The sequence below is a fragment of the Anomaloglossus baeobatrachus genome, chromosome 2 (genome assembly GCF_048569485.1).
Source record: "Anomaloglossus baeobatrachus isolate aAnoBae1 chromosome 2, aAnoBae1.hap1, whole genome shotgun sequence".
NCBI lineage: Eukaryota > Metazoa > Chordata > Amphibia > Anura > Aromobatidae > Anomaloglossus > Anomaloglossus baeobatrachus.
This window is the reverse complement of record NC_134354.1, coordinates 719,891,043-719,916,860: the sequence shown is the minus strand read 5'-3', so window position 1 is coordinate 719,916,860 and position 25,818 is coordinate 719,891,043. Positions and strand designations below refer to the sequence as shown.

The 25,818-nt window shown below is 51.0% G+C and overlaps 1 protein-coding gene across 1 annotated transcript in view; it reads left to right on the top strand.

The window, feature by feature from the left end:
- Positions 1 to 25,818, top strand: part of BRCA2 (BRCA2 DNA repair associated) — a 213,149-nt gene that overhangs the window by 145,245 nt on the left and 42,086 nt on the right. The window contains exons 19-23 of the mRNA XM_075337343.1: positions 13,120 to 13,264; positions 13,804 to 13,925; positions 15,228 to 15,429; positions 17,428 to 17,594; positions 17,671 to 17,809. Of these exons, the coding sequence (XP_075193458.1) occupies positions 13,120 to 13,264; positions 13,804 to 13,925; positions 15,228 to 15,429; positions 17,428 to 17,594; positions 17,671 to 17,809 (775 nt within the window). The remainder of the gene's footprint in view (positions 1 to 13,119; positions 13,265 to 13,803; positions 13,926 to 15,227; positions 15,430 to 17,427; positions 17,595 to 17,670; positions 17,810 to 25,818) is intronic.

Sequence of the window (25,818 nt, the reverse complement as noted above, 5' to 3'; positions counted from 1 at the left end):
GATTGGGGGGCCAAAAAAGGATGGCTCTTCCGTTCCGTTCTGGACCTAAAACTGCTCACCAAGCACGTGAAGGCCAGGCGGTTCCGGATGAAACCTTCCGCTCCGTCATTGCCTCAATGTCTCAAGGTGATTTCCTAGCATCAATAGACATCAGGATGCTTATCTCCACGTGCCGATTGCTCCAGAGCACCAGCGTTTGACACGTTTCGTTATTGAAGACGAGCATCTTCAGTTCGTAGCCCTGCCCTTCGGTCTGGCGACAGCCCTACGGGTTTTCACCAAGTTCAGGGCAGCAGTGGGAGCAGTCCTGCACTCTCAGGGTCACTCTGTGATCCTTACTGGGACGATCCACTTGTCAAGGCACCCTCTCAAGAGGCATGCCAACACAGCCTGAACGTGGCGCTGGAGACTCTCCAGAGTTTCGGGTGGATCATCAACTTTTCAAGGTTAAATCGGGCACCGACCCAATCGCTGACATATCTGGGCATGGAGTTTCACACTCCCTCAGCGATAGTGAAGCTTCCGCTGGACAAGCAGCGTTCACTACAGACGGGGGTGCAGTCTCTCCTTCAAGGCCAGTCACACCCCTTAAGACGCCTCATGCAGAGGCAGTCACTTTCGCGCAGTTTCATCTGCGTCCACTTCAATGGGACATGCCTTGCCAATGGGTTGGGGAGTCGACGTCCCTAGACAGGAACGTCTCCCTTCTCAGACGGTCAAGGACTCTCTTCAGAGGAGTCCATCCTTCAGATCAATGTTCTGGAAATCTGGGCAGTGTATCTTGCCCTGCAAGCCTTCCAGCAGTGGCTGGAAGGAAAACAGATCCGAATTCAGTCGGACAATTCCACAGCGGTGGCATACATCACCCACCAAGGCGGAACACGCATCGCCAGGCCTACCAGGCAATCCGGCGGATTCTGATGTGGGTGGAAGACAGAGCATCCACCATATCCGCAGTTCACATCCCGGGCGTAGAAAATTGGGAAGCAGACTTCCTCAGTCGCCAGGGCATGGACGCAGGGGAATGGCCTCTGCACCCAGAAGGGTGTCAGGAACTCTGTAGCCGCTGGGGGATGCCGGACGTCGACCTAATGGCGTCTCGGCACAACAACAAGGTCCCGATTTTCATGGCGCGGTCTCACGAGCAAAGAGCTCTGGCGGCAGGCGCCTTAGTTCAGGTTTGGTCGCAGTCCCAGCTACCCTATGTGTTTCCACCTCTGGCACTGTTGCCCAGAGTGCTACGCAAGCTCAGCTCCGATTGCCGCCGTGCCATCCTCGTCGTCCCAGACTGGCCGAGGAGGTCGTGGTACCCGGGTCTGTGGCATCTCACGGTCGGCCAACCGTGGGCACTCTCAGACCGGCCAGACTTACTGTCCCAAGAGCCGTTTTTTTCCACTGAATTCTACGGCCCTGAACCTGACTGTGTGGCCATCGAGTCCGAGATCCTAGCGTCTTCAGGATTATCTCAAGACGTCATTGCCACCATGAGAAGGGCTGGGAAGCCGACGTCTGCCAAGATCTACCACAAGACGTGGAAGTTATTCTTATCTTGGTGCTCTGCTCAGGGAGTGTCTCCCTGGCCATTTGCATTGTCTCCTTTTTCCTCCCTTCCTGCAATCTGGTTTGGGAAAAGGTTTGTCGCTCGGCTCCCTTAAAGGACAAGTCGCAGCGCTGTCTGTATTCTTTCAGAAGCGCCTAGTACGACTTCCTCAGGTACGCACGTTCCTGCAGGGGGGTTATCACATTGTCCCTCCGTACAAGAGGCCGTTAGACCCATGGGATCTGAACAGGGTATTAATTGCTCTCCAGGAGCCGCCCTTCGAGCCTCTGAGGGATGTTTCACTTTCTCGACTTTCACAGAAAGTGGCCTTTCTGGTAGCGGTCACGTCTCTTCGGAGAGTGTCCGAACTAGCAGCGCGGTCATCCAAAGCTCCCTTCCTGGTGTTCACCAAGACAAGGTAGTGCTGCGCCCGATCCCAGAGTTTCTCCCTAAGGTGGTATCCCCTTTTCATCACAATCAGGATATCTCCTTACCTTCCTTTTATCCTTATCCATTTCATCGATATGTAATGGCAAATCCACCCTGGCTTGTTGGATCAAGGAACCAATCCTTGAAGCCTACCGTTCTACTGGGCTTCCGGTTCCATCAGGGCTGAAGGCCCATTCTACCAGAGCCGTGGGTGCGTCCTGGGCATTACGGCACCAGGCTAAGGCTCAGCAGGTGTGCCAGGCGGCTACCTGGTCGAGTCTCCACACCTGCACCAAGCATTTTCAGGTGCATGCCTACGCTTAGGCGGATGCCAGCCTAAGTAGATCAGTCCTGCAGGCGGCGGTTGCCTCCATGTAGGGAAGGGCTGTTTTTACAGTCCAAACTTGAGGTATTCATTTACCCACCCAGGGACTGCTTTTGGACGTCCCAATCGTCTGGGTCTCCCAATGGAGCGCCGAAGAAGAAGGGAATTTTGTTACTTACCGTAAATTCCTTTTCTTCTAGCTCCAATTGGGAGACCCAGCACCCGCCCCTGTTTCCTTCGGGATTTTTGGTTTGTTCGGGTACACATGTTGTTCATGTTGAATGGTTTCAGTTCTCCGATGTTCCTTCGGATTGAATTTGTTTAACCAGTTATTGGCTTTCCTCCTTCTTGCTTTTGCACTAAAACTGAGCAGCCCGTGATCCCACGGGGGGTGTATACCCAGAAGGGGAGGGGCCTTACACTTTTTAGTGTAATGCTTTGTGTGGCCTCCGGAGGCAGTAGCTATACACCCAATCGTCTGGGTCTCCCAATTGGAGCTAGAAGAAAAGGAATTTACGGTAAGTAACAAAATTCCCTTCATTTCATTCATTCTTCCATCACATCTTTCTTGTCACCCTCCAGGGATAGGAGTCCCTCCCCTGGTCGGCTAGCGCTTCGGCCGACGACATAGGCCGAGCCCTTTCTCGGAGTCCCCCTTGAAAGGGTTCTTCCTTCTCCCACTCCAGGTCATACATGCCAGGTCTTGTGCCTTTTGTCATTCACAGGAGCCCTCCCCCATGGGGGTTCTCCTTCCCATAGTTCACCGCAATGGTCACCCAGTACCCGATTCCAGGGTTCGAGTTTCCCAGTCACGTCATTATAGATGGTAGGGCTCCCTTCTCCTGTCTGTCACGTCATAGTGAGAATTGGTTCTTGGAATTCCTGTGGCTCCTTAACCTTGTCATTTCTTCGGCGCTCCATTGGGAGACCCAGACGATTGGGTGTATAGCACTGCCTCCGGAGGCCACACAAAGCATTACACTAAAAAGTGTAAGGCCCCTCCCCTTCTGGCTATACACCCCCCGTGGGATCACGGGCTGCTCAGTTTTCAAGCTTTGTGCGAAGGAGGTCAGACATCCACGCATAGCTCCACTGTTTTTAGTCAGCAGCAGCTGCTGACTATATCGGATGGAAGAAAAGAGGGCCCATATAGGGCCCCCAGCATGCTCCCTTCTCACCCCATTCCTATTGGCGGTGTTTGTTAAGGTGAGGTACCCATTGCGGGTACGGAGGCTGGAGCCCACATGCTGCTTTCCTTCCCCATCCCCCTGAGGGGCTCTGAGGAAGTGGGATCTTACCGGCCCCCAAGCCCTGAGGCCGGGCTCCATCCACAGACCCATGGAACCTGCTGGATACGGAGCTGGGTACCGTTCAGGGACAAGGCCCTGCAACATTCAGGTACTCTGTGTCCCAAACAGGCCGCGCACATTCCAGACTTGCTGGGTGTGCTAGTGCGCCGGGGACAGTAGCGCTGCGCGCTGGGGTTACAGTCACTGCAGTTTCTCTGAGTGACTTTATGTGTTGGGGACTGCCGCGCCGGCCGCCCCTGGAGCGGCGGCGCGGCTGCGACTTGTAGTGCGCCGGGGACTTAGCGACGACCGTGCTTTTACGACGGCGTCGCTTATAAATTTAGTCCCCGGCTTCTGCGGCCTAGCTCCGCTTCGTTCCCGCCCCCACCCTGTCAATCAGGGCAAGGGAGAGACGCTATACGATTAGTCAGCGCCGAGGGCTGGAGTCTTATTTACATGCTCCAGCCCTCTCACTGAGCACAGTGGGACGCAGGTTTCCCGCTCTTTGTCTGCACACGCCCAGGGCCCGCCCCTCTCCACAGGACGCCGGCAGCCATTCCTACATGCAGTCTGGCTGGAGAACGGACACAGGCTCTGGGAGACCCAGACAAGGGATTTCTGGCGACCACACACCCGCGTTAAGCGGGCGGTAAGCAGCACTTTAGTGCTGGCCCCACTAGTGCCACAGTGTTATTTTGGTGTACTTTTTTTTTTTTTTTTTCTCTATACCATATATATATATATTGCACTGTAAGGTCGCTTCTTGGCTGTATACCCTATCTTGCTCTGAGGAGACGACAACATGTCATCCGCAAAACGCAAGGGTGCCAAGACACAGGCTGTAGGCGCTGCTTGCGCCGCTTGTGGGGCTGATCTACCGGCAGGTTACAATGACCCCCATTGTGTGCAATGTTCGGTCCCTGTGCCACTTCGTCAGCCGGAGTCTATGGTGGTAGTGGCCCAGGCAGAGTCGCCGGTGAACCCTGTCCCGGTGACGGGGACAGAGTTTGCAGTTTTTGCTGACAAGATGTCTGTCACTATGACAAAGATCCTAGAGACCTTGCAGGCCAGGCCAGTTATTCAGACCATGGACACTGCTCAGGCAACGTTCCCCGGTCCCCCTCAGTTGGAGTTAATCCGTGCTTCAAGGGGGTCCCAGGCATCTCAGCCTGAAGGCTCTAACTCAGATGACAGTCCCAGACAGCCTAAGCGGGCTCGCTGGGAGAGACCCTCCACGTCCTCACGCGGATCAGGGTCTCAGCGAGAAGAGTCTCTACATGATGAGACAGAGGAGGGTGATCAGGAGTCTAATCCTGAAACCGCTCTCAATCTGGATACTCCTGATGGTGACGCCATGGTAAATGACCTTATAGCGGCCATCAATAGTCTATTGGATATTTCTCCCCCTGCCCCTTCAGCAGAGGAGGCAGCTGCACAGCAGGAGAAGTTCCATTTCAGGTATCCCAAGCGTAAACTGAGTACTTTTCTGGACCACGCTGACTTCAGAGAATCAGTCCAGAAACACCATGCTTACCCAGACAAGCGTTTCTCCAAACGTCTTAAGGATACACGTTATCCCTTTCCCCCTGACGTGGTCAAACGCTGGACCCAGTGTCCAAAGGTGGACCCCCCAATCTCCAGGCTTGCGGCTAGATCCATAGTTGCAGTGGAGGATGGGGCTTCACTTAAAGATGCCAATGACAGACAGATGGACCTTTGGTTAAAGTCTGTCTATGAAGCTATCGGCGCGTCGTTTGCTCCAGCATTCGCGGCCGTGTGGGCACTCCAAGCTATTTCAGCTGGTCTGGCACAGGTGGACTCTATCATACGTCCAGCAGTGCCGCGAGTAGCGTCCCTAACCTCGCAAATGTCTGCGTTTGCGACTTACGCTATCAACGCTGTCCTGGACTCTACGAGCCGTACCTCAATGGCGTCTGCCAACTCTGTGGTTTTGCGCAGAGCCTTGTGGTTAAAGGAATGGAAAGCGGATTCTGCTTCCAAAAAATGTTTAACCAGCTTGCCACTATCTGTAGACAGACTGTTTGGTGAACAATTGGCTGAAATCATTAAACAATCCAAGGGTAAAGACTCCTCCTTACCCCAGCCCAGATCAAGCAAACCTCAACAGAGGAAGTGGCAGTCGAGGTTTCGGTCCTTTCGAGGCTCCGGCAAGACCCAATTCTCCTCGTCCAAAGGGACTCAGAAGGAGCAAAGGAGCTCAGATTCCTGGCGGGCTCACTCACGCCCCAAGAAAGCAACCGGAGGAACCGCTTCCAAGGCGGCTGCCTCATGACTTTCGGCCTCCTCCCTCCGCATCCTCGGTCGGTGGCAGGCTCTCCCGCTTTTGCGACATTTGGCTGCCACAGGTCAAAGACCGGTGGGTAACAGACATTTTGTCTCACGGGTACAGGATAGAGTTCAGTTCTCGTCCTCCGCCTCGGTTCTTCAGAACCTCCCCACATCCCGACCGAACAGATGCCCTTCTGCAGGCGGTGTGCTCACTGAGAGCAGAAGGAGTGGTGATCCCTGTTCCTCTGCAGGAACAAGGGCAAGGTTTTTACTCCAATCTCTTTGTGGTTCCAAAAAAGGACGGCTCGTTTCGTCCTGTTCTGGACCTAAAGCTGCTCAACAAGCATGTGAACGCCAGACGGTTCCGGATGGAATCCCTCCGCTCAGTCATTGCCTCAATGTCTCAAGGAGATTTCCTTGCATCAATAGACATCAAAGATGCTTATCTCCACGTGCCGATTGCTACAGAGCACCAACGTTTTCTACGTTTCGTGATAGGAGACGACCATCTCCAGTTCGTAGCTCTGCCATTCGGTCTGGCGACAGCCCCACGGGTTTTCACCAAGGTCATGGCGGCAGTGGTAGCAGTCTTGCACTCTCAGGGACATTCGGTGATCCCTTACTTGGACGATCTACTTGTCAAAGCACCCTCTCAAGAGGCATGCCAACACAGCCTGAATGTTGCGCTGGAGACTCTCCAGACTTTCGGGTGGATCATCAACTTTTCAAAGTCAAATCTGTCACCGACTCAATCACTAACGTATCTTGGCATGGAGTTTCATACTCTCTCAGCGATAGTGAAGCTTCCGCTGGACAAGCAGCGGTCATTACAGACAGGGGTGCAGTCTCTCCTTCAGGGTCAGTCGCACCCCCTAAGGCGCCTCATGCACTTCCTAGGGAAGATGGTGGCAGCAATGGAGGCAGTCCCGTTCGCGCAGTTTCATCTGCGCCCACTTCAATGGGACATTCTCCGCCAATGGGACGGGAAGACAACTTCCCTGGACAGGAAAGTTTCCCTTTCTCAGACGGCCAAGGACTCTCTGCAATGGTGGCTTCTTCCCACCTCGTTATCACAGGGAAGATCCTTCCTACCCCCATCCTGGGCAGTGGTCACGACAGACGCGAGTCTGTCAGGGTGGGGAGCAGTTTTTCTCCACCACAGGGCTCAAGGGACGTGGACTCAGCAGGAGTCCGCCCTTCAGATCAATGTTCTGGAAATCAGGGCAGTGTATCTTGCCCTACTAGCCTTCCAGCAGTGGCTGGAAGGAAAGCAGATCCGAATTCAGTCGGACAACTCCACAGCGGTGGCATACATCAACCACCAAGGAGGGACACGCAGTCGGCAAGCCTTCCAGGAAGTCAGGCGGATTCTGATGTGGGTGGAGGACAGAGCATCCACCATATCAGCAGTTCACATCCCGGGCGTAGAAAACTGGGAAGCAGACTTCCTCAGTCGCCAGGGCATGGACGCAGGGGAATGGTCCCTTCACCCGGACGTGTTTCAGGAAATCTGCCGCCGCTGGGGGGTGCCGGACGTCGACCTAATGGCGTCTCGGCACAACAACAAGGTCCCGACCTTCATAGCGCGGTCTCGCGATCAAAGAGCTCTGGCGGCAGACGCCTTAGTGCAAGATTGGTCGCAGTTCCGGCTCCCTTATGTGTTTCCACCTCTGGCACTCTTGCCCAGAGTGTTACGCAAGATCAGATCCGATTGCGGCCGCGTCATACTCGTCGCCCCAGACTGGCCGAGGAGGTCGTGGTACCCGGATCTGTGGCATCTCACGGTCGGCCAACCGTGGGCACTACCAGACCGACCAGACTTACTGTCCCAAGGGCCGTTTTTCCATCGGAATTCTGCGGCCCTGAACCTGACTGTGTGGCCATTGAGTCCTGGATCCTAGCGTCTTCAGGATTATCCCAAGGGGTCGTGGCCACCATGAGACAGGCTAGGAAGTCCACTTCTGCTAAGATCTACCACAGAACGTGGAAGATTTTCTTATCCTGGTGCTCTGCACAAGGAGTATCCCCCTGGCCATTCGCGTTACCTGTCCTTCTTTCCTTCCTGCAATCTGGGTTGGAAAAGGGCTTGTCGCTCGGCTCCCTTAAAGGGCAAGTCTCGGCACTATCCGTGTTTTTTCAGAAGCGTCTAGCACGACTTTCTCAGGTGCGCACGTTCCTGCAGGGGGTTTGTCATATCGTCCCTCCGTACAGGCGGCCGTTAGATCCGTGGGATCTAAACAAGGTCCTTGTTGCTCTCCAGAAGCCGCCCTTCGAGCCTCTGAGGGATGTTTCACTTTCTCGACTCTCACAGAAAGTGGCCTTTCTGGTAGCGGTCACGTCTCTTCGGAGAGTGTCTGAACTAGCAGCGCTGTCATCCAAGGCTCCCTTCCTGGTGTTCCACCAGGACAAGGTAGTGCTGCGCCCCATTCAGGAGTTTCTCCCTAAGGTGGTATCCTCTTTTCATCTTAATCAGGATATCTCCTTGCCTTCCTTTTATCCGCATGCAGTTCATCGGTATGAAAAGGATTTACATTTGCTAGATCTGGTGAGAGCACTCAGAATCTACATTTCCCGCACGGCGCCCCTGCGCCGTTCGGATGCACTCTTTGTCCTTGTCGCTGGTAAGCGCAAAGGGTCACAGGCTTCCAAAGCCACCCTGGCTCGATGGATCAAAGAACCAATTCTTGAAGCCTACCGTGTTGCTGGGCTTCCGGTTCCATCAGGGCTAAAGGCCCACTCAACCAGAGCCGTGGGTGCGTCCTGGGCATTACGACACCAGGCTACGGGTCAACAGGTGTGCCAGGCAGCTACCTGGTCGAGTCTGCACACTTTCACCAAACATTATCAGGTGCATACCTATGCTTCGGCGGACGCCAGCCTAGGTAGAAGAGTCCTGCAGGCGGCAGTTGCCTCCCCGTAGGGGAGGGCTGTCTTTGCAGCTCTAACATGAGGTATTTCTTTACCCACCCAGGGACAGCTTTTGGACGTCCCAATCGTCTGGGTCTCCCAATGGAGCGCCGAAGAAGAAGGGAATTTTGTTACTTACCGTAAATTCCTTTTCTTCTAGCTCCTATTGGGAGACCCAGCACCCGCCCTGTTGTCCTTCGGGATTTTTGGTTGTTTTCGGGTACACATGTTGTTCATGTTGAATGGTTTTCAGTTCTCCGATGTTACTTCGGAGTGAATTTGTTTAAACCAGTTATTGGCTTTCCTCCTTCTTGCTTTAGCACTAAAACTGAGCAGCCCGTGATCCCACGGGGGGTGTATAGCCAGAAGGGGAGGGGCCTTACACTTTTTAGTGTAATGCTTTGTGTGGCCTCCGGAGGCAGTGCTATACACCCAATCGTCTGGGTCTCCCAATAGGAGCTAGAAGAAAAGGAATTTACGGTAAGTAACAAAATTCCCTTCTTTTCTCCGAACCTTACAGGTTCTCTGGACCCCTTCCATACACAGGGGGATTGTCTCCCATATTTTTTTCCCCACCTGCAGGCTGGTTCGTCCACTAGAGTCAGATCACTTCTCTCAGGTGCTGTAGAATCAACAGGTCAGGTTCCCCTATGGCGGAATCCCCTTACACTTTTCTCAAGTATCTCGACTCCCTTGCACCCTCTTAGGCGGTCAGTTTCCCGTCTAATCATCCTGCGGCAATAATGGGCCAAGGCTCCTTTGGCCTCCGCTTACCTGGCACCTACCTCTACCAGGTGCCCTAGTTCTTCGCTCATTCTTCCCCTCTCAAACGTAGTTCCAGGGCCTGTCGGGTTTCTTCTTCTTAGCTCGACCTATTGCTGTCAGTCGCCTTAGCTATTAGGTACAGACCTCAGAGGATGTAGTTTCTCCTGATCATCCTATTCCCCATGTATTCTACTCTAGTTCTTAGTACTCCCTAAGTACTCTAACTCTTCGCCTGTACTTCGGCCCCTGGCCGGGTAGGGGTTCCTTGCGGGGTCTAGGACCAGGTTCCGGTCAAGGAATCTTGTCTCTGCTAACCCTGTTTTTTGAGTTTTTCTCTTCCCATCCTTGGGGACTGCTTTAGGACGTCCCATGGTTTCCTGTGTCCCCCAATAAAGCGATAAAGAAAAGTAGATTTTGGGTACTCACCGTAAAATCTCTTTCTTGGAGCCTTCATTGGGGGACACAGCACCCGCCCTTTACTAAGTCTCCAATGGATCCGGAATGTTCTGTTTTTCAAGCTTCTCCTCGTACTGCTTTTACACAAACTGATCTCCTCAGCTCCGGTCAGTGGGTGTATCCTACGTGGGAGGAGTTAACTTTCTTATTTGCATAGTGTCACCTCCTAGTCCCAGCAGCATACACCCATGGTTTCCTGTGTCCCCCAATGAAGGCTCCAAGAAAGAGATTTTACGGTGAGTACCCAAAATCTACTTTATCCCTAGATACTGATGGTTCTTTGTACATTTTGGGCCAGATTCATCAAGGTGTTTTCTCTAGAATTCTGGTGTAAAACATCTTCAATTGTTGCAAAAATTTTGCGCAACATGAATTTGCAATTTTTGTAATTTTAACAACATTTCAGCTAGCTCTACCGAAGTGGGCAGAGCTTGGGCAAGACATGATTAAGCCTGCCTGATAAATTCATCAAAAGTTGTGTTGTAAGTTACTGACTGGAGTAACATTGCCAACAGGCGCACGCCAGTGATAAGATGCACCTAATTCTTTAAGTGATTTTAACCTTTTCATGAATCGGAAGCGTCTGACTCCAGCACGTTGGTCTTGATGAATTTGGCCCCATATCTTTATAACATGGAGTGATCGTCCTCCACTCTCCTGGAAGACTTGATCACTGACTTAGGGGCACTTTGCACACTACGACATCGCAGGTGCGATGTCGGTGGGGTCAAATTGAAAGTGACGCACATCCGGCGTCGCAGGAGATATCGTAGTGTGTAAATCCTTTTTGATACTATTAACGAGCGCAAAATCGTCGTAATCGTATCATCGGTGTAGCGTCGGTCATTTCCATAATGTTGTTCCTCGTTCCAGCGGCATCACACATCGCTGTGTGTGAAGCCGCAGGAGCGAGGAACATCTACCTGCGTCCTGCGGCTCATGCCGGCTATGCGGAAGGAAGGAGGTGGTCGGGATGTTTACGTCCCGCTCATCTCCGCCCCTCCGCTTCTATTGGCCACCTGCCGTGTGACGTCGCTATGACGCCGCACAACCCACCCCCTTAATAAGGAGGCGGGTTGCCGGCCAGAGTGATGTCGCAGGGCAGGTGAGTGCATGTGAAGCTGCCGTAGCGATAATGTTCGCTACGCCAACTATCATCATGATATCGCAGCTGCGACGGAGGCGGGGACTATCGCGTTCGGCATCGCAAGCATCGGCTAGCGATGTCGTAGTGTGCAAAGTGCCCCTTACTCTTATTGCTACAATTTGCTCTTTCATAATACAGTACTAATTGAGGTGGGTGCTACTTTAGTTCAAGACCAAAATGACTCTTCTCGCTCTCCCATAGCCCACACCCTCCCAAATTAGTGTTTGTGTGTGACAGAAAAATCTGCCCAGCATCTCCTAGCTGAATGAAAAAAAATGTGAACAGGTGCAAGCTGCTGTGACTGCGAACCAGCTCAATTTTACAAGTATAGTTTATTTGACAGCAATGTAAGTTACACTTCATATATTCAGTGCTTGCCTATATTGCTGAAAGTGTTGGCACCCTTAAAATTGTTCCAGAAAATGAAGTATTTCTCCCAGAAAATTATTGCAATTACAAATGTTTTGTCATAAACATGTTTATTTTCTTTGTGTGTAGTGGAACAACACACAGATACTTGAGGGGGAAAAAAAGGCAAATTGGGACATAATTTAACACAAAACCACCAAAATGTGCAGGACAAAATTGTTGGCACCTTTCCAAATCGTAGATAAACCACTTTGTTTCAAGTATGTGATTCTCTTTCAAACTCACCTGTGGCAAGTAACAAGTGTGGGCAATATGAACATAACACCTGAAACCAGATAAAAAGGAGAGAAGTCGACTCATTCTTTGCATTGTGTCCACACTAAGCATGGAGAACAGAAAGAGAAGAGACCTGCCTGAGGACTTGATATGTTTCAACAATTTTGCGCAACATAATCAAGAAGTTTACATCCCATGGATATGGCAGGCAGAGAAAAATTGATGGAAGGTTGCAACACAGAATTGTCCTGATAGTGGCTAAGCCACCCTAATCAAGTTCCAAGGAAATTCAAGCTGTCCTGCAGGCTCAGGGTGCATCAGTGTCAGCTCCAACTATCCGTTGACATTTGAATTAAGTGAATCTTTTTGGAGGAGAAGCAGGAGGACTCCACTGCTGACAGAAACATAAAAAATCTAGACTGCGTTTTCAAAAATGTATGTGAGTAAGCCAAAATCGTTCTGGGAAAGCGTATTCTGGACAGATGAGACCAAGATAGGCTTTACCAAAAAGGCCTTTCATTCTACTGTTTAGTGAAAAAGTATTGAGGCCTACAAAGAAAATAAGACCGTACCTACAGTCAAATATGGTGGAGGTTCAAAGATGATTTGTGGTTGTTTTACGATCTCTGGCACTGGGTGCCTTGACAGGGTGCATGACATCTGAAGATTACCAAAGGATTTTGGGTCGCAATGTAGTGCCCAGTGTCAGAAAGCTGGGTTTGCTTCCTATGGTATGGGTCTTTCAGCAGGACAATGACCCTAAACATACTTCAAGAAGCCCAAAGAAAAGGATGGAAACAAAGTGCTGGAAAGTTCTAAAGTGGTAGCAATGAGGCCGGATCTGAATTCCAAGAACACCTGTGGAGAAATCTTAAAATCTCCTTCAAATTTGAGATCGCAGCAGGTTTTTTTTAAAAAAAAAAAAAAAAAGTCCAAAATTCCAGGTGAGACATGAAATTACCATGTTGATGATTATAGGAAACTATTGATTGCAGTTATTTATTCCAAAGGGCGTGCAACCAAGCTGAGGAGGCAACAATTTTGTACGCCTCATGTTTGCAGTTTTGTGTGATATTATGACCGATTTGCCTTTTTTATTTTATGCTTTTTTTTTTCTGTTCTAATACACACAAAATAAATGTGCGTGTATAACAAAACATGTGATTGCAATAATTTTCTGGGAGAAATTCTTCGTTTTCTGGAACAATTTCAAGAGTGGCAACACTTTCGGCCATGATCGTCCTTGGTGCACACCGTGTGCTGCTGCACTTTGATATTTGGTTTTATGTCGGGTCTAAAATACACAATTGTCTATATTTTTACGAAGTGGATGGAGAAAATGTGCAATGGGACGTACGTGTTTCGCAATGAACGTGCAGAAGTAAAGGAGGCAGAAAGACACTCGGCAAAGCAGCAGAAGAATCTCGAAGTCTTATTTGTCAAGATTCAGGAAGACTTCGAAAAGCAGGAAGGTAGGAACACGTTATCTACAAAGTTATACCGCATGCAATGTATGTAACACATCGAGATCTCACCCATTCCTTAGGTTTGCAGATGCCAAACATAGATACATTTGTAATCAAAGTTGCCCCCCTTTCAAATAGTAATCATAGATTTGGTTTTCACTCCTTGCAAAACAACTTTTTTTTCTTTCTTTCGTGATTGGATTTATCCCCATATGTTCCCAAACTGGTATTGCTTGTAGGGCATTTGAAGATGCTAAAATATATAAAAATCACAGCACTCTGCCATCTATTAGGACATGGAGTTAGCCTTCAGTTAGTCGCCTCAAAATACTTAGTATTAGTCGCAGCACGTGGCTGGGGCACGTGTAGTCTACCCCGTGTCTCACGATGCACTGAGGGAGGGGCACCCGACAGGATGCCACCGAAATGGACGGTAACCAACCTTGCATACTTGCAGAAATTTCACAAAAACAAATTTGCTTGGGGTCCAATGCATCCCACGCGACTAATTAAACGTTAATACAGAGATATTTTTGCTTTTTCAGTTTGTGCTGTGAAGAAACGACCAAGACGCCAGACTTTAAGTGAACCACAGATCCGCGCTCTTCAGGATGGTTCCGAGCTATACGAAGCTCTACAGAACGAGCCCGATCCCAACTACTTTGAGGTATGAAATATGACATAAACATCTAGGAGGTGGAGTATTAAAATGAACACGAAAATGACTAGTGTTAGATTATGTATACCATATTCTTCCAAGTTACAACATGCAAAGACAGACGAAAAGTCAGCTCATCATTCCACCCTCGTAGCTTTGCTTTTGGCCTGGAGCTAGGCTTTCCAGGCAGACCCCAGAGCCATGTCAGCAAAGAATCTCCGGCAATGACGATGGAGCCAGTGCAATGATGGAAAAAGTACTTGCTTCTAACAGATCCAAGATATAAAACGTGTCAAATTCAGCCTCTACCTGGTCTTCACAACATTTACCAAACTGTACCAGGTGTTCACTTTTTTGCTTTCTTGGATGATTGTCTCATAACACCAGCAGAAAAATAGCTCATGGGAAGACATCTGCCCTGGGCAGCTACCTTTTTCTGTTTCTCTCTTGGCATTGTTGCTCTTGTACATTTTTACTCGCCAAGTTCACTGCCAGATTATCAGGGGTATGAAATTACTAAATAGGGACACCTATACTGGCCCTCAGACTGGGGGTCCCTGTGCTGTCCCTCATCTCAGAAGTTTGCTTGATGTTAGGCAGGTCTGAGCCCCCAGCGTGACCCTAACTCCTATCTGAGCCCTGTTTTTACTCCCCTTTTCCCCCATCCTTGGGGCAGGCTGTACATACCGTAACAAACCCTGCAAAATTAACAAATGTCACAGACAGGGGAAACAACCAAATCTCTTACACACTGCACACAAACACAAAGGAGAGACTATACATGTACAGGAGAGAATAAAGAAGGAAGTAAACGCACAACAGGGAAATTTACACTCCACTTAAATGGTAAACTACAGGTCACCAAAAATAGGTTCACCACAAAGACCAGAATCGCAGGAGCATAAGCTGAAGCTATTATCGGCAGCAAACAAACAGACTCCCCAGCCTTAAATTTACGAGGTAGCTGAATAGGAATTAGCAACCTGAGTCTCCAATAGCTCCACACAACTCCACAGGAATTAACTCTTGCAGGGCTGGAAAGCAGTGGAAAGACTCATCCAACACCCGGCTGAGCAACTGGGAGACCTCAGGTTGCCTGCTGGACTCTGCAACGTAAACAGAGGCCAATGCCGCCACAGCACCTCGCGAGTGTCGACCTGAACACCGCATGACACAGATTCGCCATTCGTTGGCTTCTTCTGGTTGCTGCTTCTGCTCGTTTTTCTGCTGTTTGTTACATTACATATAAAGTAATTGATTTTGTTTTAAGAAACTATTCCTCTCCACTGACTAATGTTTCTGTTTTCTCAGTTGTGTCTAAGTAGTGAACAGCAGAGGGCCCTAAACCATCAAAGGCAGATATTAAATGATAAAAGGCAAGCTCAGATCCAGGCGGAATTCAGGAAAGCCATGGAGTCCTCTGAACAGGAAGCTGGTAGCGGGGCACGCAGGGATGTAACACCGGTATTGAAGCTACGGATTGTGGATTACAAAGATGATGGCGATAACTCAGGTTCGTGTTCTCTCGCAATAGGACCTTTTTGCTTTAAATTTGTTTTGTAGGATTCCAGGCCACTTTTTTTTTTTTTTTTTAACATTTCCCCACTACACAACAACACCAACGTCACAATCTCAGAAGTGGGGAATATTTAAACCACAAAATATAAAGCACGAACCCCATGTGCAACTGCATATAGCCAATTAAATTTTATTAGATAAAAAGATTAAAATAACACACACATGCATGATGTCTCCAAAAATAGAACCCCTTAGAGGGTAGGAATTATGTTATATTGGGAACACCAAGTCAGTCATCTCCCCATGTAATATAAATGGTAACAATCTTAGAACGTAATGGGACCTATGCAAATATAAGTAATCCAGACAATAACACAAAGTAAAGGCCCCATCACACACACAGATAAATCTTTTGCAGATCTGTGGTTGCAGTGAAATCATGGACATATTGTTCCATTTGTACACAGCCACAAACCTGGCACTGATTGTCCACAATTTCACTGCAACCACAGATCTGCCGCAGATTTATCTGTGTGTGAGACAGGACCTTAAGGCTATGTGCGCACGTTGCGTAATTTTATGCGTTTACGCTGCATATTGCACTGCAACGTAAACGCATGCATCCTGCGTCCCCAGCAAAATCTATGAAGATTGTGCATAATCCATCCGCACGTTGCGTTTAAGAGCGCAACAATTTGGATGCTGAAATTTTAATCCAAATCGCTGCGCTCAAAAAAGCAACATGTCACTTATTTCGTGCACTTTGGATGCTGCTCCCACTCTGTCTATGGGAGAGGCAGCATCTGGAGCGCATGAAATCAGCATCTATTGTACACACATTCTACACAACGTCACTGTATACATTACGCATTGGGTGCAGAAATATGGTGTAAAAATTTCAGCACCCAATTTGCATCCCTTGGCCCAAAAATGCAAAAAAATAGTTGTTTTCTGCCAGGAGGTGCAATTTGATGCTGAAATTTGGTGCCGACGATTTCAACACCAAATGTGCACCTCCTGGCACAAAACAGTGGCAAAAAATTTTTTTTTTGCAAGGCGGCATAGAATGGGTGCAGTAATATGACCTGAGTAACGTCACCACTCATTGCGCAGCTCATTCATCCTCTGGAGCTCACAGCGAGCTGTTGTGCTCTATGGCACTCGCTCTGATATTCAGATGTAGCAGAGCTGAATATCCACATTATTATTATTATTATTATTATTATATCCACTTTATTAACCCCAAACACCGTGCAGGTCTGGCGTAATCCATGTTTGGGGTTAATAAAGTGGTGAAGGAGGGTGTCTTTTTGTATTGTATTCCAAATAAAGGATTTTTTGGTGTCTGTGTTTATTTGGAGGTTAGTGATGCAGGTATCTCATAGACACATGTGACATCACTAACCTAGGGTTTAGTAGTAGCTGTGCGCTATTATTAACCCCTCATTACCACGATTGCCACCACACCAGGGCAATTCGGGAAGAGCTGGTAAAGAACCAGGATTGTCACATCTAATGGATGCGGCAATACCAGGCGGCTGCGGGCTGAGAATACCAGCCCTCAGCTGGCTTTATCTTGGCTGGGTATAGAAATTAGGAGGGAGCACACATCATTTTTTTTTTGTTTGTTTGTTTTTTTAAATTATTTATTTAAAAAAAAAAAAAAAGCCACATGATCTGGCTGTATAAGAAGCTATAGTGGGGTCTAAAGGGAAATATTTTCTCCTTGCAGAGACAATTTGAATATTTCCCAGAGGAGCATTGTAGCTATAAGACTCCTTACTGGCAGCCAGATTGGTTTGTCAGTCTCCGCAAGGAGAAAAGTTTTCCCCTTAGACCCCATACGTTTTGTAGCATTTAGATCAATGATGGCGCCGTGTAGATGGCAGAAGACTTGTGAAATGTGCAGACTGAGCACCATAAGCTCGAGACAGGTGATGGGTAACGTGGTAATATTGTGCTGTCTGTTTTCGGTTTGTTTTTTTTATCACAGCTTACATGTTAAACATCTGGCGGCCATTACCTGATGTGGTGTCACTGCTAAAGGAGGGAGGACGTTTCAAGATCTATCAGTTGGCAGCTTCCCAGTCAAAGGGAAGGTCTGACACGGCCGCGGTGCAGCTGACCGCCACCAAGAAGACCCAGTTCCAGGAGCTGCCGGTAAGAGAAGCTGTGGGATGAGCCATCAGTGAGGGTTATATCCTACATATTATAACATGTAAATGTTCATTATAAGCCCCTACAGGATATCCTGGAGCAGATTTACACTGTGCGGCAAGTGACGGAGTTTAGTCAGTTTGTGGAGCCTCATTTCACTGCTACGTATGGAGAAGTGGATGTGGTGGGACTGGTGATCTGTACACAACTAAAACCAGGTATAATGGCCTGTAAGACCAGTGCTACATGCTGAAACATTGCATCTGCCATAATAGGGTCACGTCACAACCTGTATCCGAACACGGCACGTAGCTCTAAATAACACAATTCTGCCCCAAATGCTTTTTTTCTTTGTCGCTCTATTGGGAGACCCAGACAATTGGGTGTATAGGCTATGCCTCCGGAGGCAGCACAAAGTATTACACTCAAAAGTGTTAAGCCCCTCCCCTTCTGCCTATACACCCCCCGTGCTCCCACGGGCTCCTCAGTTTTTATGCTTTGTGCGAAGGAGGCAGACATGCACAGCACAGCTCCACAGATTGGTCAGCAGCAGCTGCTGACCAGGTCGGATGGAAGAAAAGTGGGCCCATATAGGGCCCCCAGCATGCTCCCTTCTCACCCCACTCTTGTCGGCGGTGTTGTTAAGGTTGAGGTATCCATTGCGGGTACGGAGGCTGGAGCCCACATGCTGCTTTCCTTCCCCATCCCCCTCAGGGCTCTGGGTGAAGTGGGATCCTATCGGTCTCCAGGCACTGAGACCGTGCTTCATCCACAACTCCTGTGGAGACTGCTGGATAGGAGCCGGGTTCCGTTCAGGGACATGGCCCTGCATCTTGAAGGTACTCTGTATCCCTGTAGGGACCGCCCACGGCAACACCTCAGCTTTGCTGGGTGTGCTAGTGCACCGGGCCGCGGCGCTGACCGGGTCTATATGTGCCATTACACACTCAGCGTCGCTGAGTGTGTTTATATGTAGGGGCTACCGCGCTAACCGCCGCTGCCATGTGAAACTGCGGCGCGGCTGGGACTTGTAGTTCGCCGGGGACTTCGGCGTCGGCCGCGCTTTTACGGCGGCGACGCTTATACTCAAGTCCCCGGCTTTCTTGCGGCCTAGCTTCCTTTTTCCCGCCCTCAGCCCTGACAGGCAGGGGGAAGGGCGGGACGCTGCACGGAAGAGAGGGACAAACGAGCAGCATGAGGGCTGGAGCATGCTTTGCATACTCCACTCCCCTCACTGTGCACTGTGTGAGACGCCCACGGCTCCCTCCTCTCGTCAGGACGCCGCAGCCATTTCCTGTCAGCTCCTACGACGCTGCAGAGAGGGACAAACCCTGGGAAACCCAGACACGGTCTCTGGTGGCCTCACAACCGCTTTAGGCGGCTGGTAAGCAGCACCTGTGGTGTTAGCCCCATGGTGCTGTAGTGTATTGATACATTCTGTGTTATCACTATATACTTTACACTGTATGAGCACAGTTCATTATGGCTATTTACCCTTTTGTGTTAATCAGGGAAAACAATAGCATGGCGCCCACAAAGACAGGGGTGCCAAAAAAAAAAACAGGATTATTATGCTGCCTGCGCCGCTTGTACGACCCAGCTGCCGGCAGGTCCCATTGACCCTCATTGTGTGCAATGTGTGGCCCCTGTGACTCTTCTTCAGCCAGAGCATCTGCTAAGAGGGGCCCAGGGGGAGACACCTGTTGACACGGTCCTTAGTGACGGGGATGGCGTTTGCAAAACTCTCTGAGACTATGGCTGAGATACTAGAAGCCTTGCAGTCCAGGCCGGTATCTCAGCAAAGGGACTCTGTTGAATCATTGTTCCCTGGCCCCCCTCAATTGGACCAACAATGTCCTCCCGGGATACATTCCAGGCTGAGGGTTCTGACTTAGACCCCAGCCCCAGACCGACTAAGCGGGCTCGCTTAGAATTTCCCTCGACATCATGTTGTTCAGGGTCTCAGCGGGGGGAATCTCCGGTTGATGATGCGGAGACAGCTGATCAGGATTCTGATCCTGAGGGCGCTCTCAATCGTAATGCTCCAGACGGGGACGCCATAGTGAACGATCTTATTGCGTCCATCAATCAAATGCTGGATATTTCTCCCTCAGCTCCTCCGGCGGAGGAGTCAGATATCAGCAGGAGTAATTCCGCTTCAGGTTCCCCAAGCGTACACCGAGTATGTTTCTAGACCATTCTGATTCCAGAGAGGCAGTCCAGAATCACCATGGTTAAAGGTTGGACTCAGTGTCTCAGAGTGGACCCTCCAATCTCACAGACTGGCGGCTAGATCATTACTTGCAGTGGAAGATGGAGCCTCGCTCAAAGATGCCACTGACGGGCAGATGGAGCTCTGGTTGAAATCCATCTATGAAGCTATCGGAGCTTCTTTTGTCCCAGCATTCGCAGCCGTATGGGCGCTACAAGCTATCTCAGCAGGTCAAGCGCAAATTGAAGCAGCCACATGCACGGCCGCGCCACAAGTGGCATCCATTACCTCCCAAACCTCGGCAACGCTATTAGTGCTGTCCTGGACTCTGCGAGCTGTACGGCGGTTGCGGCCGCCAATTCGGTGGTACTCCGCAGGGCCTTATGGCTACGGGAATGGAAGACAGATTCTGCTTCCAAAAAAGCGCTTAACCAGTTTGCCAATTTGTGGCGACAGGTTGTTTGGCGAGCGTCTGGATGAAGTCATCAAACAATCCAAGGGAAAGGATACATCCTTACCCCAGTCCCAACCAAACATATCCCAACAGAGGAGAGGGCAGTCGAGGTTTCGCTCCTCTCGGGGCGCGGGCAGGTCCCAATTCTCCTCGTCCACAAGGTCTCAGAAAGACAAAGGAGCTCTGATGCATGGCGGTCTAAGTCACGTCCCCCGACTCGATTCTTCAGGTCATCCCCGCCTCCCGAGCGAGCCGAGGCGCCTCTGCAGGCGCGGCGCACTCTGACGGCTGAAGGAGTGGTGATCCCTGTTCCTCTTCAGCAACAGAGCCACGGTTTTACTCCAACTTGTTGGTGGTCTCAAAGAAGGACGGGTCTTTCCGCCCGGTCCTGGACCTGAAACTGCTCAACAGACGGGTAAAAACCAGGCGGTTCCGGATGGAATCCCTCCGCTCCGTCATCGCCTCAATGTCCCAAGGAGATTTCCTTGCATCAATCGATATCAAAAATGCTTATCCCCATGTACCGATTGCTCCAGAGCACCAGCGCTTCTTGCGCTTCGCCATAGGACACGAATACCTGCAATTCGTGGCACTGCCGTTCGGCCTGGCAACAGCCCCACGGGTTTTTACCAAGGTTATAGCTACTGTAGTAGCGCTCCTACACTCCCTGGGTCACTCGGTGATCCAGTATTTGGACGATCTGCTGATCAAGGCACCCTCTCTAGAGGCATGCCAACGCAGCCTTGACGCTACCCTGGAGACTCTCCAGGGTTTCGGGTGGATCATCAATTTTCCAAAGTCAAATCTGACACCGGCCCAATCGCTGACATATCTTGGCACGAAGTTTCATACTCTCAGCGATAGTGAAGCTTCCGCTGATCAAACAGCAGTCACTACGGAAAGGGGTACAATCTCTCCTTCAAGGCCAGTCACACCCCGTGAGGCGCCTCACGCACTTCCTGGGGAAGATGGTGACAGCAATGGAGGCAGTCCCTTTCGCGCAATTTCACCTGCGTCCCCTTCAATGGGACATCCTATGCAAATGGGACAGGAAGCCGACGTCCCTCGTCAGGACCGTCTCCCTCTCTCAGACGACCAAAGCTTCCCTTCGGTGGTGGCTTATTCCCACTTCATTAGCGAAGGGGAAATCTTTCCTACCCCCATCCTGGGAAGTAGTCACGACGGACGCGAGTCTGTCAGGGTGGGGAGCGGTTTTTCTCCACCACAGGGCTTAGGGTACGTGGACCCAGCAAGAGTCCTCGCTTCAGATCAATGTTCTGGAAATACGGGCAGTGTATCTTGCCCTGAAAGCTTTCCAGCAGTGGCTGGAAGGCAAGCAGATCAGAATTCAGTCGGACAATTCCACAGTGGTGGCATACATCAGCCACCAAGGCGGCACACGCAGTCGGCAAGCCTCCCAGGAAGTCCGGCGGATTTTGATGTGGGTGGAAGCCACGGCCTCCACCATCTCTGCAGTTCACATTCCAGGCGTGGAAAACTGGGAAGCGGATTATCTCAGTCGCCAGGGCATGGACACAGGGGAATGGTCCCTTCACCCGGGCGTGTTTCAGGAGATCTGTTGCCGCTGGGGGGTGCCGGACGTCGTCTTCATGGCGTCCCGGCACAATAACAAGGTACCGACGTTCATGGCACGGTCTCAAGATCCCAGAGCTCTGGCGGCAGACGCCTTAGTTCAGGATTGGTCGCAGTTTCAGCTCCCTTATGTGTTCCTCCGCTGGCACTGTTGCCCAGTGTGTTACGCAAGATCAGGGCCGACTGCCGCCGCGTCATCCTCGTCGCTCCAGACTGGCCGAGGAGGTCGTGGTACCCGGATCTGTGGCATCTCACGGTCGGCCAACCGTGGGCACTACCAGACCGACCAGACTTGCTATCTCAAGGGCCGTTTTTTCCATCTGAATTCTGCGGCCCTCAACCTGACTGTGTGGCCATTGAGTCCTGGATCCTAGCGTCTTCAGGATTATCTCAAGACGTCATTGCCACTATGAGACAGGCTAGGAAACCAACGTCCGCCAAGATCTACCACAGGACGTGGAAAATTTTCCTGTCGTGGTGCTCTGCTCAGGGTTCTTCTCCCTGGCACTTTGCCTTGCCCATTTTTTCTGTCCTTCCTTCAATCTGGACTGGAAAAGGGTTTGTCGCTCAACTCCCTTAAGGGACAAGTCTCAGCGCTCTCTGTGTTTTCTTCGGCGCTCCATTGGGAGACCCAGACGATTGGGTGTATAGCTATTGCCTCCGGAGGCCACACAAAGTATTACACTTAAAAGTGTAAGGCCCCTCCCCTTCTGGCTATACACCCCCAGTGGGATCACTGGCTGCTCAGTTTTCAAGCTTTGTGCGAAGGAGGCACACATCCATGCATAGCTCCACTGTTTAGTCAGCAGTAGCTGCTGACTATATCGGATGGAAGAAAAGAGGGCCCATATAGGGCCCCCAGCATGATCCCTTCTCACCCCATTCCTATTGGCGGTGTTTGTTAAGGTTGAGGTACCCATTGCGGGTACGGAGGCTGGAGCCCACATGCTGTTTTCCTTCCCCATCCCCCTGAGGGGCTCTGAGGAAGTGGGATCTTACCGGCCCCCAAGCCCTGAGGCCGGGCTCCATCCACAGACCCGTAGAACCTGCTGGATACGGAGCTGGGTACCATTCAGGGACAAGGCCCTGCAACATTCAGGTACTCTGTGTCCCCGTATGGACGGCCGTGCACATTCCAGACTTGCTGGGTGTGCTAGTGCGCCGGGGACTGTAGCGCTGCGCGCTGGGGTTACAGTCACTCTGAGTGACTTTTTGTGTTGGGGACTGCCGCGCCGGCCGCCCCTGGAGCGGCGGCGCGGCTGAGACTTGTAGTGCGCCGGGGACTTAGCGACGACCGTGCTTTTACGACGGCGTCGCTTATAAATTTAGTCCCCGGCTTTTGCGGCCTAGCTCCGCTTCGTTCCCGCCCCCACCCTGTCACTCAGGGAAGGGGAGAGACGCTGTACGATGGAACGACAACACGTCAGCGCCGAGGGCTGGAGTCTTATTTACATACTCCAGCCCTCTCACTGAGCACAGTAGGACGCAGGCTTCCCGCTCTTTGTCTGCACACGCCCAGGGCCCGCCCCTCTCCATAGGACGCCGGCAGCCATTCCTACATGCAGTCTGGCTGGAGAACGGACACAGGCTCTGGGGGACCCAGACAGGGGATTTCTGGCGACCACACACCCGCGTTCAGCGGGCGGTAAGCAGCACATTAGTGCTGGCCCCACTAGTGCCACAGTGATATTTTGGTGTACTTTTTTCTCTGTACCATTTATATATATATTGCACTGTAAGGTCGCTTCTTGGCTGTATACCCTATCTTGCTCTGAGGAGACAACAGCATGTCATCCGCAAAACGCAAGGGTGCCAAGACACAGGCTGTATACGCTGCTTGTGCCGCTTGTGGGGCTGATCTACCGGCAGGTTCCAAAGACCCCCATTGTGTGCAATGTTCGGTCCCTGTGCCACTTCGTCAGCCGGAGTCTGTGGACGTAGTGACCCAGGCAGAGTCACCGGTGAACCCTGTCCCGGTGACGGGGACAGAGTTCGCAGTTTTTGCTGACAAGATGTCTGTCACTATGACAAAGATCCTAGAGACCTTGCAGGCCAGGCCAGTTACTCAGACCATGGACACTGCTGCGGCAACGTTCCCCGGTCCCCCTCAGCTGGAGTTAATCCGTGCCTTAAGGGGGTCCCAGGCATCTCAGGCTGAAGGCTCTGACTCAGATGACAGTCCCAGGCAGCCTAAGCGAGCTCGCTGGGAGAGACCCTCCACGTCATCACGCGGATCAGGGTCTCAGCGAGAAGAGTCTCTACATGATGAGACAGAGGAGGGTGATCAGGAGTCTAATCCTGAAACCGCTCTCAATCTGGATACTCCTGATGGTGACGCCATGGTAAATGACCTTATAGCGGCCATCAATAGCCTATTGGATATTTCTCCCCCTGCCCCTTCAGCAGAGGAGGCAGCTGCACAGCAGGAGAAGTTCCATTTCAGGTATCCCAAGCCTAAACTGAGTACTTTTCTGGACCACGCTGACTTCAGAGAATCAGTCCAGAAACACCATGCTTATCCTGACAAGCGTTTCTCCAAACGTCTTAAGGATACACGTTATCCCTTTCCCCCTGACGTGGTCAAACGCTGGACCCAGTGTCCAAAGGTGGACCCCCCAATCTCCAGGCTTGCGGCTAGATCCATAGTTGCAGTGGAGGATGGGGCTTCACTTAAAGATGCCAATGACAGACAGATGGACCTTTGGTTAAAGTCTGTCTATGAAGCTATCGGCGCGTCGTTTGCTCCAGCATTCGCGGCCGTGTGGGCACTCCAAGCTATTTCGGCTGGTCTGGCACAGGTGGACTCTATCATATGTCCAGCAGTGCCGCGAGTGGCGTCACTAACCTCGCAAATGTCTGCGTTTGCGACTTACGCTATCAACGCTGTCCTGGACTCTACGAGCCGTACCGCAATGGCGTCTGCCAACTCTGTGGTTTTGCGCAGAGCCTTGTGGTTAAAGGAATGGAAAGCGGATTCTGCTTCCAAAAAATGTTTAACCAGCTTGCCACTATCTGTAGACAGACTGTTTGGTGAGCAATTGGCTGAAATCATTAAACAATCCAAGGGTAAAGACTCCTCCTTACCCCAGCCCAGATCAAGTAAACCTCAACAGAGGAAGTGGCAGTCGAGGTTTCGGTCCTTTCGAGGCTCCGGCAAGACCCAATTCTCCTCGTCCAAAGGGACTCAGAAGGAGCAGAGGGGCTCAGATTCCTGGCGGACTCACTCACGCCCCAAGAAGGCAACCGGAGGCACCGCTTCCAAGGCGGCTGCCTCATGACTTTCGGCCTCCTCCCTCCGCATCCTCGGTCGGTGGCAGGCTCTCCCGCTTTTGCGACATTTGGCTGCCACAGGTCAAAGACCGGTGGGTAACAGACATTCTGTCTCACGGGTACAGGATAGAGTTCAGTTCTCGTCCTCCGCCTCGGTTCTTCAGAACCTCCCCACATCCCGACCGAGCAGATGCCCTTCTGCAGGCGGTGTGCTCACTAAGAGCAGAAGGAGTGGTGATCCCTGTCCCTCTGCAGGAACAGGGGCAAGGTTTTTACTCCAATCTCTTTGTGGTTCCAAAAAAGGACGGCTCGTTCCGTCCTGTTCTGGACCTAAAGCTGCTCAACAAGCATGTGAACGCCAGGCGGTTCCGGATGGAATCCCTCCGCTCCGTCATTGCCTCAATGTCTCAAGGAGATTTCCTTGCATCAATAGACATCAAAGATGCTTATCTCCACGTGCCGATTGCTACAGAGCACCAACGTTTTCTACGTTTCGTGATAGGAGACGACCATCTCCAGTTCGTAGCTCTGCCATTTGGTCTGGCGACAGCCCCACGGGTTTTCACCAAGGTCATGGCGGCAGTGGTAGCAGTCTTGCACTCTCAGGGGCATTCGGTGATCCCTTACTTGGACGATCTACTTGTCAAAGCACCCTATCAAGAGGCATGCCAACACAGCCTGAATGTTGCGCTGGAGAC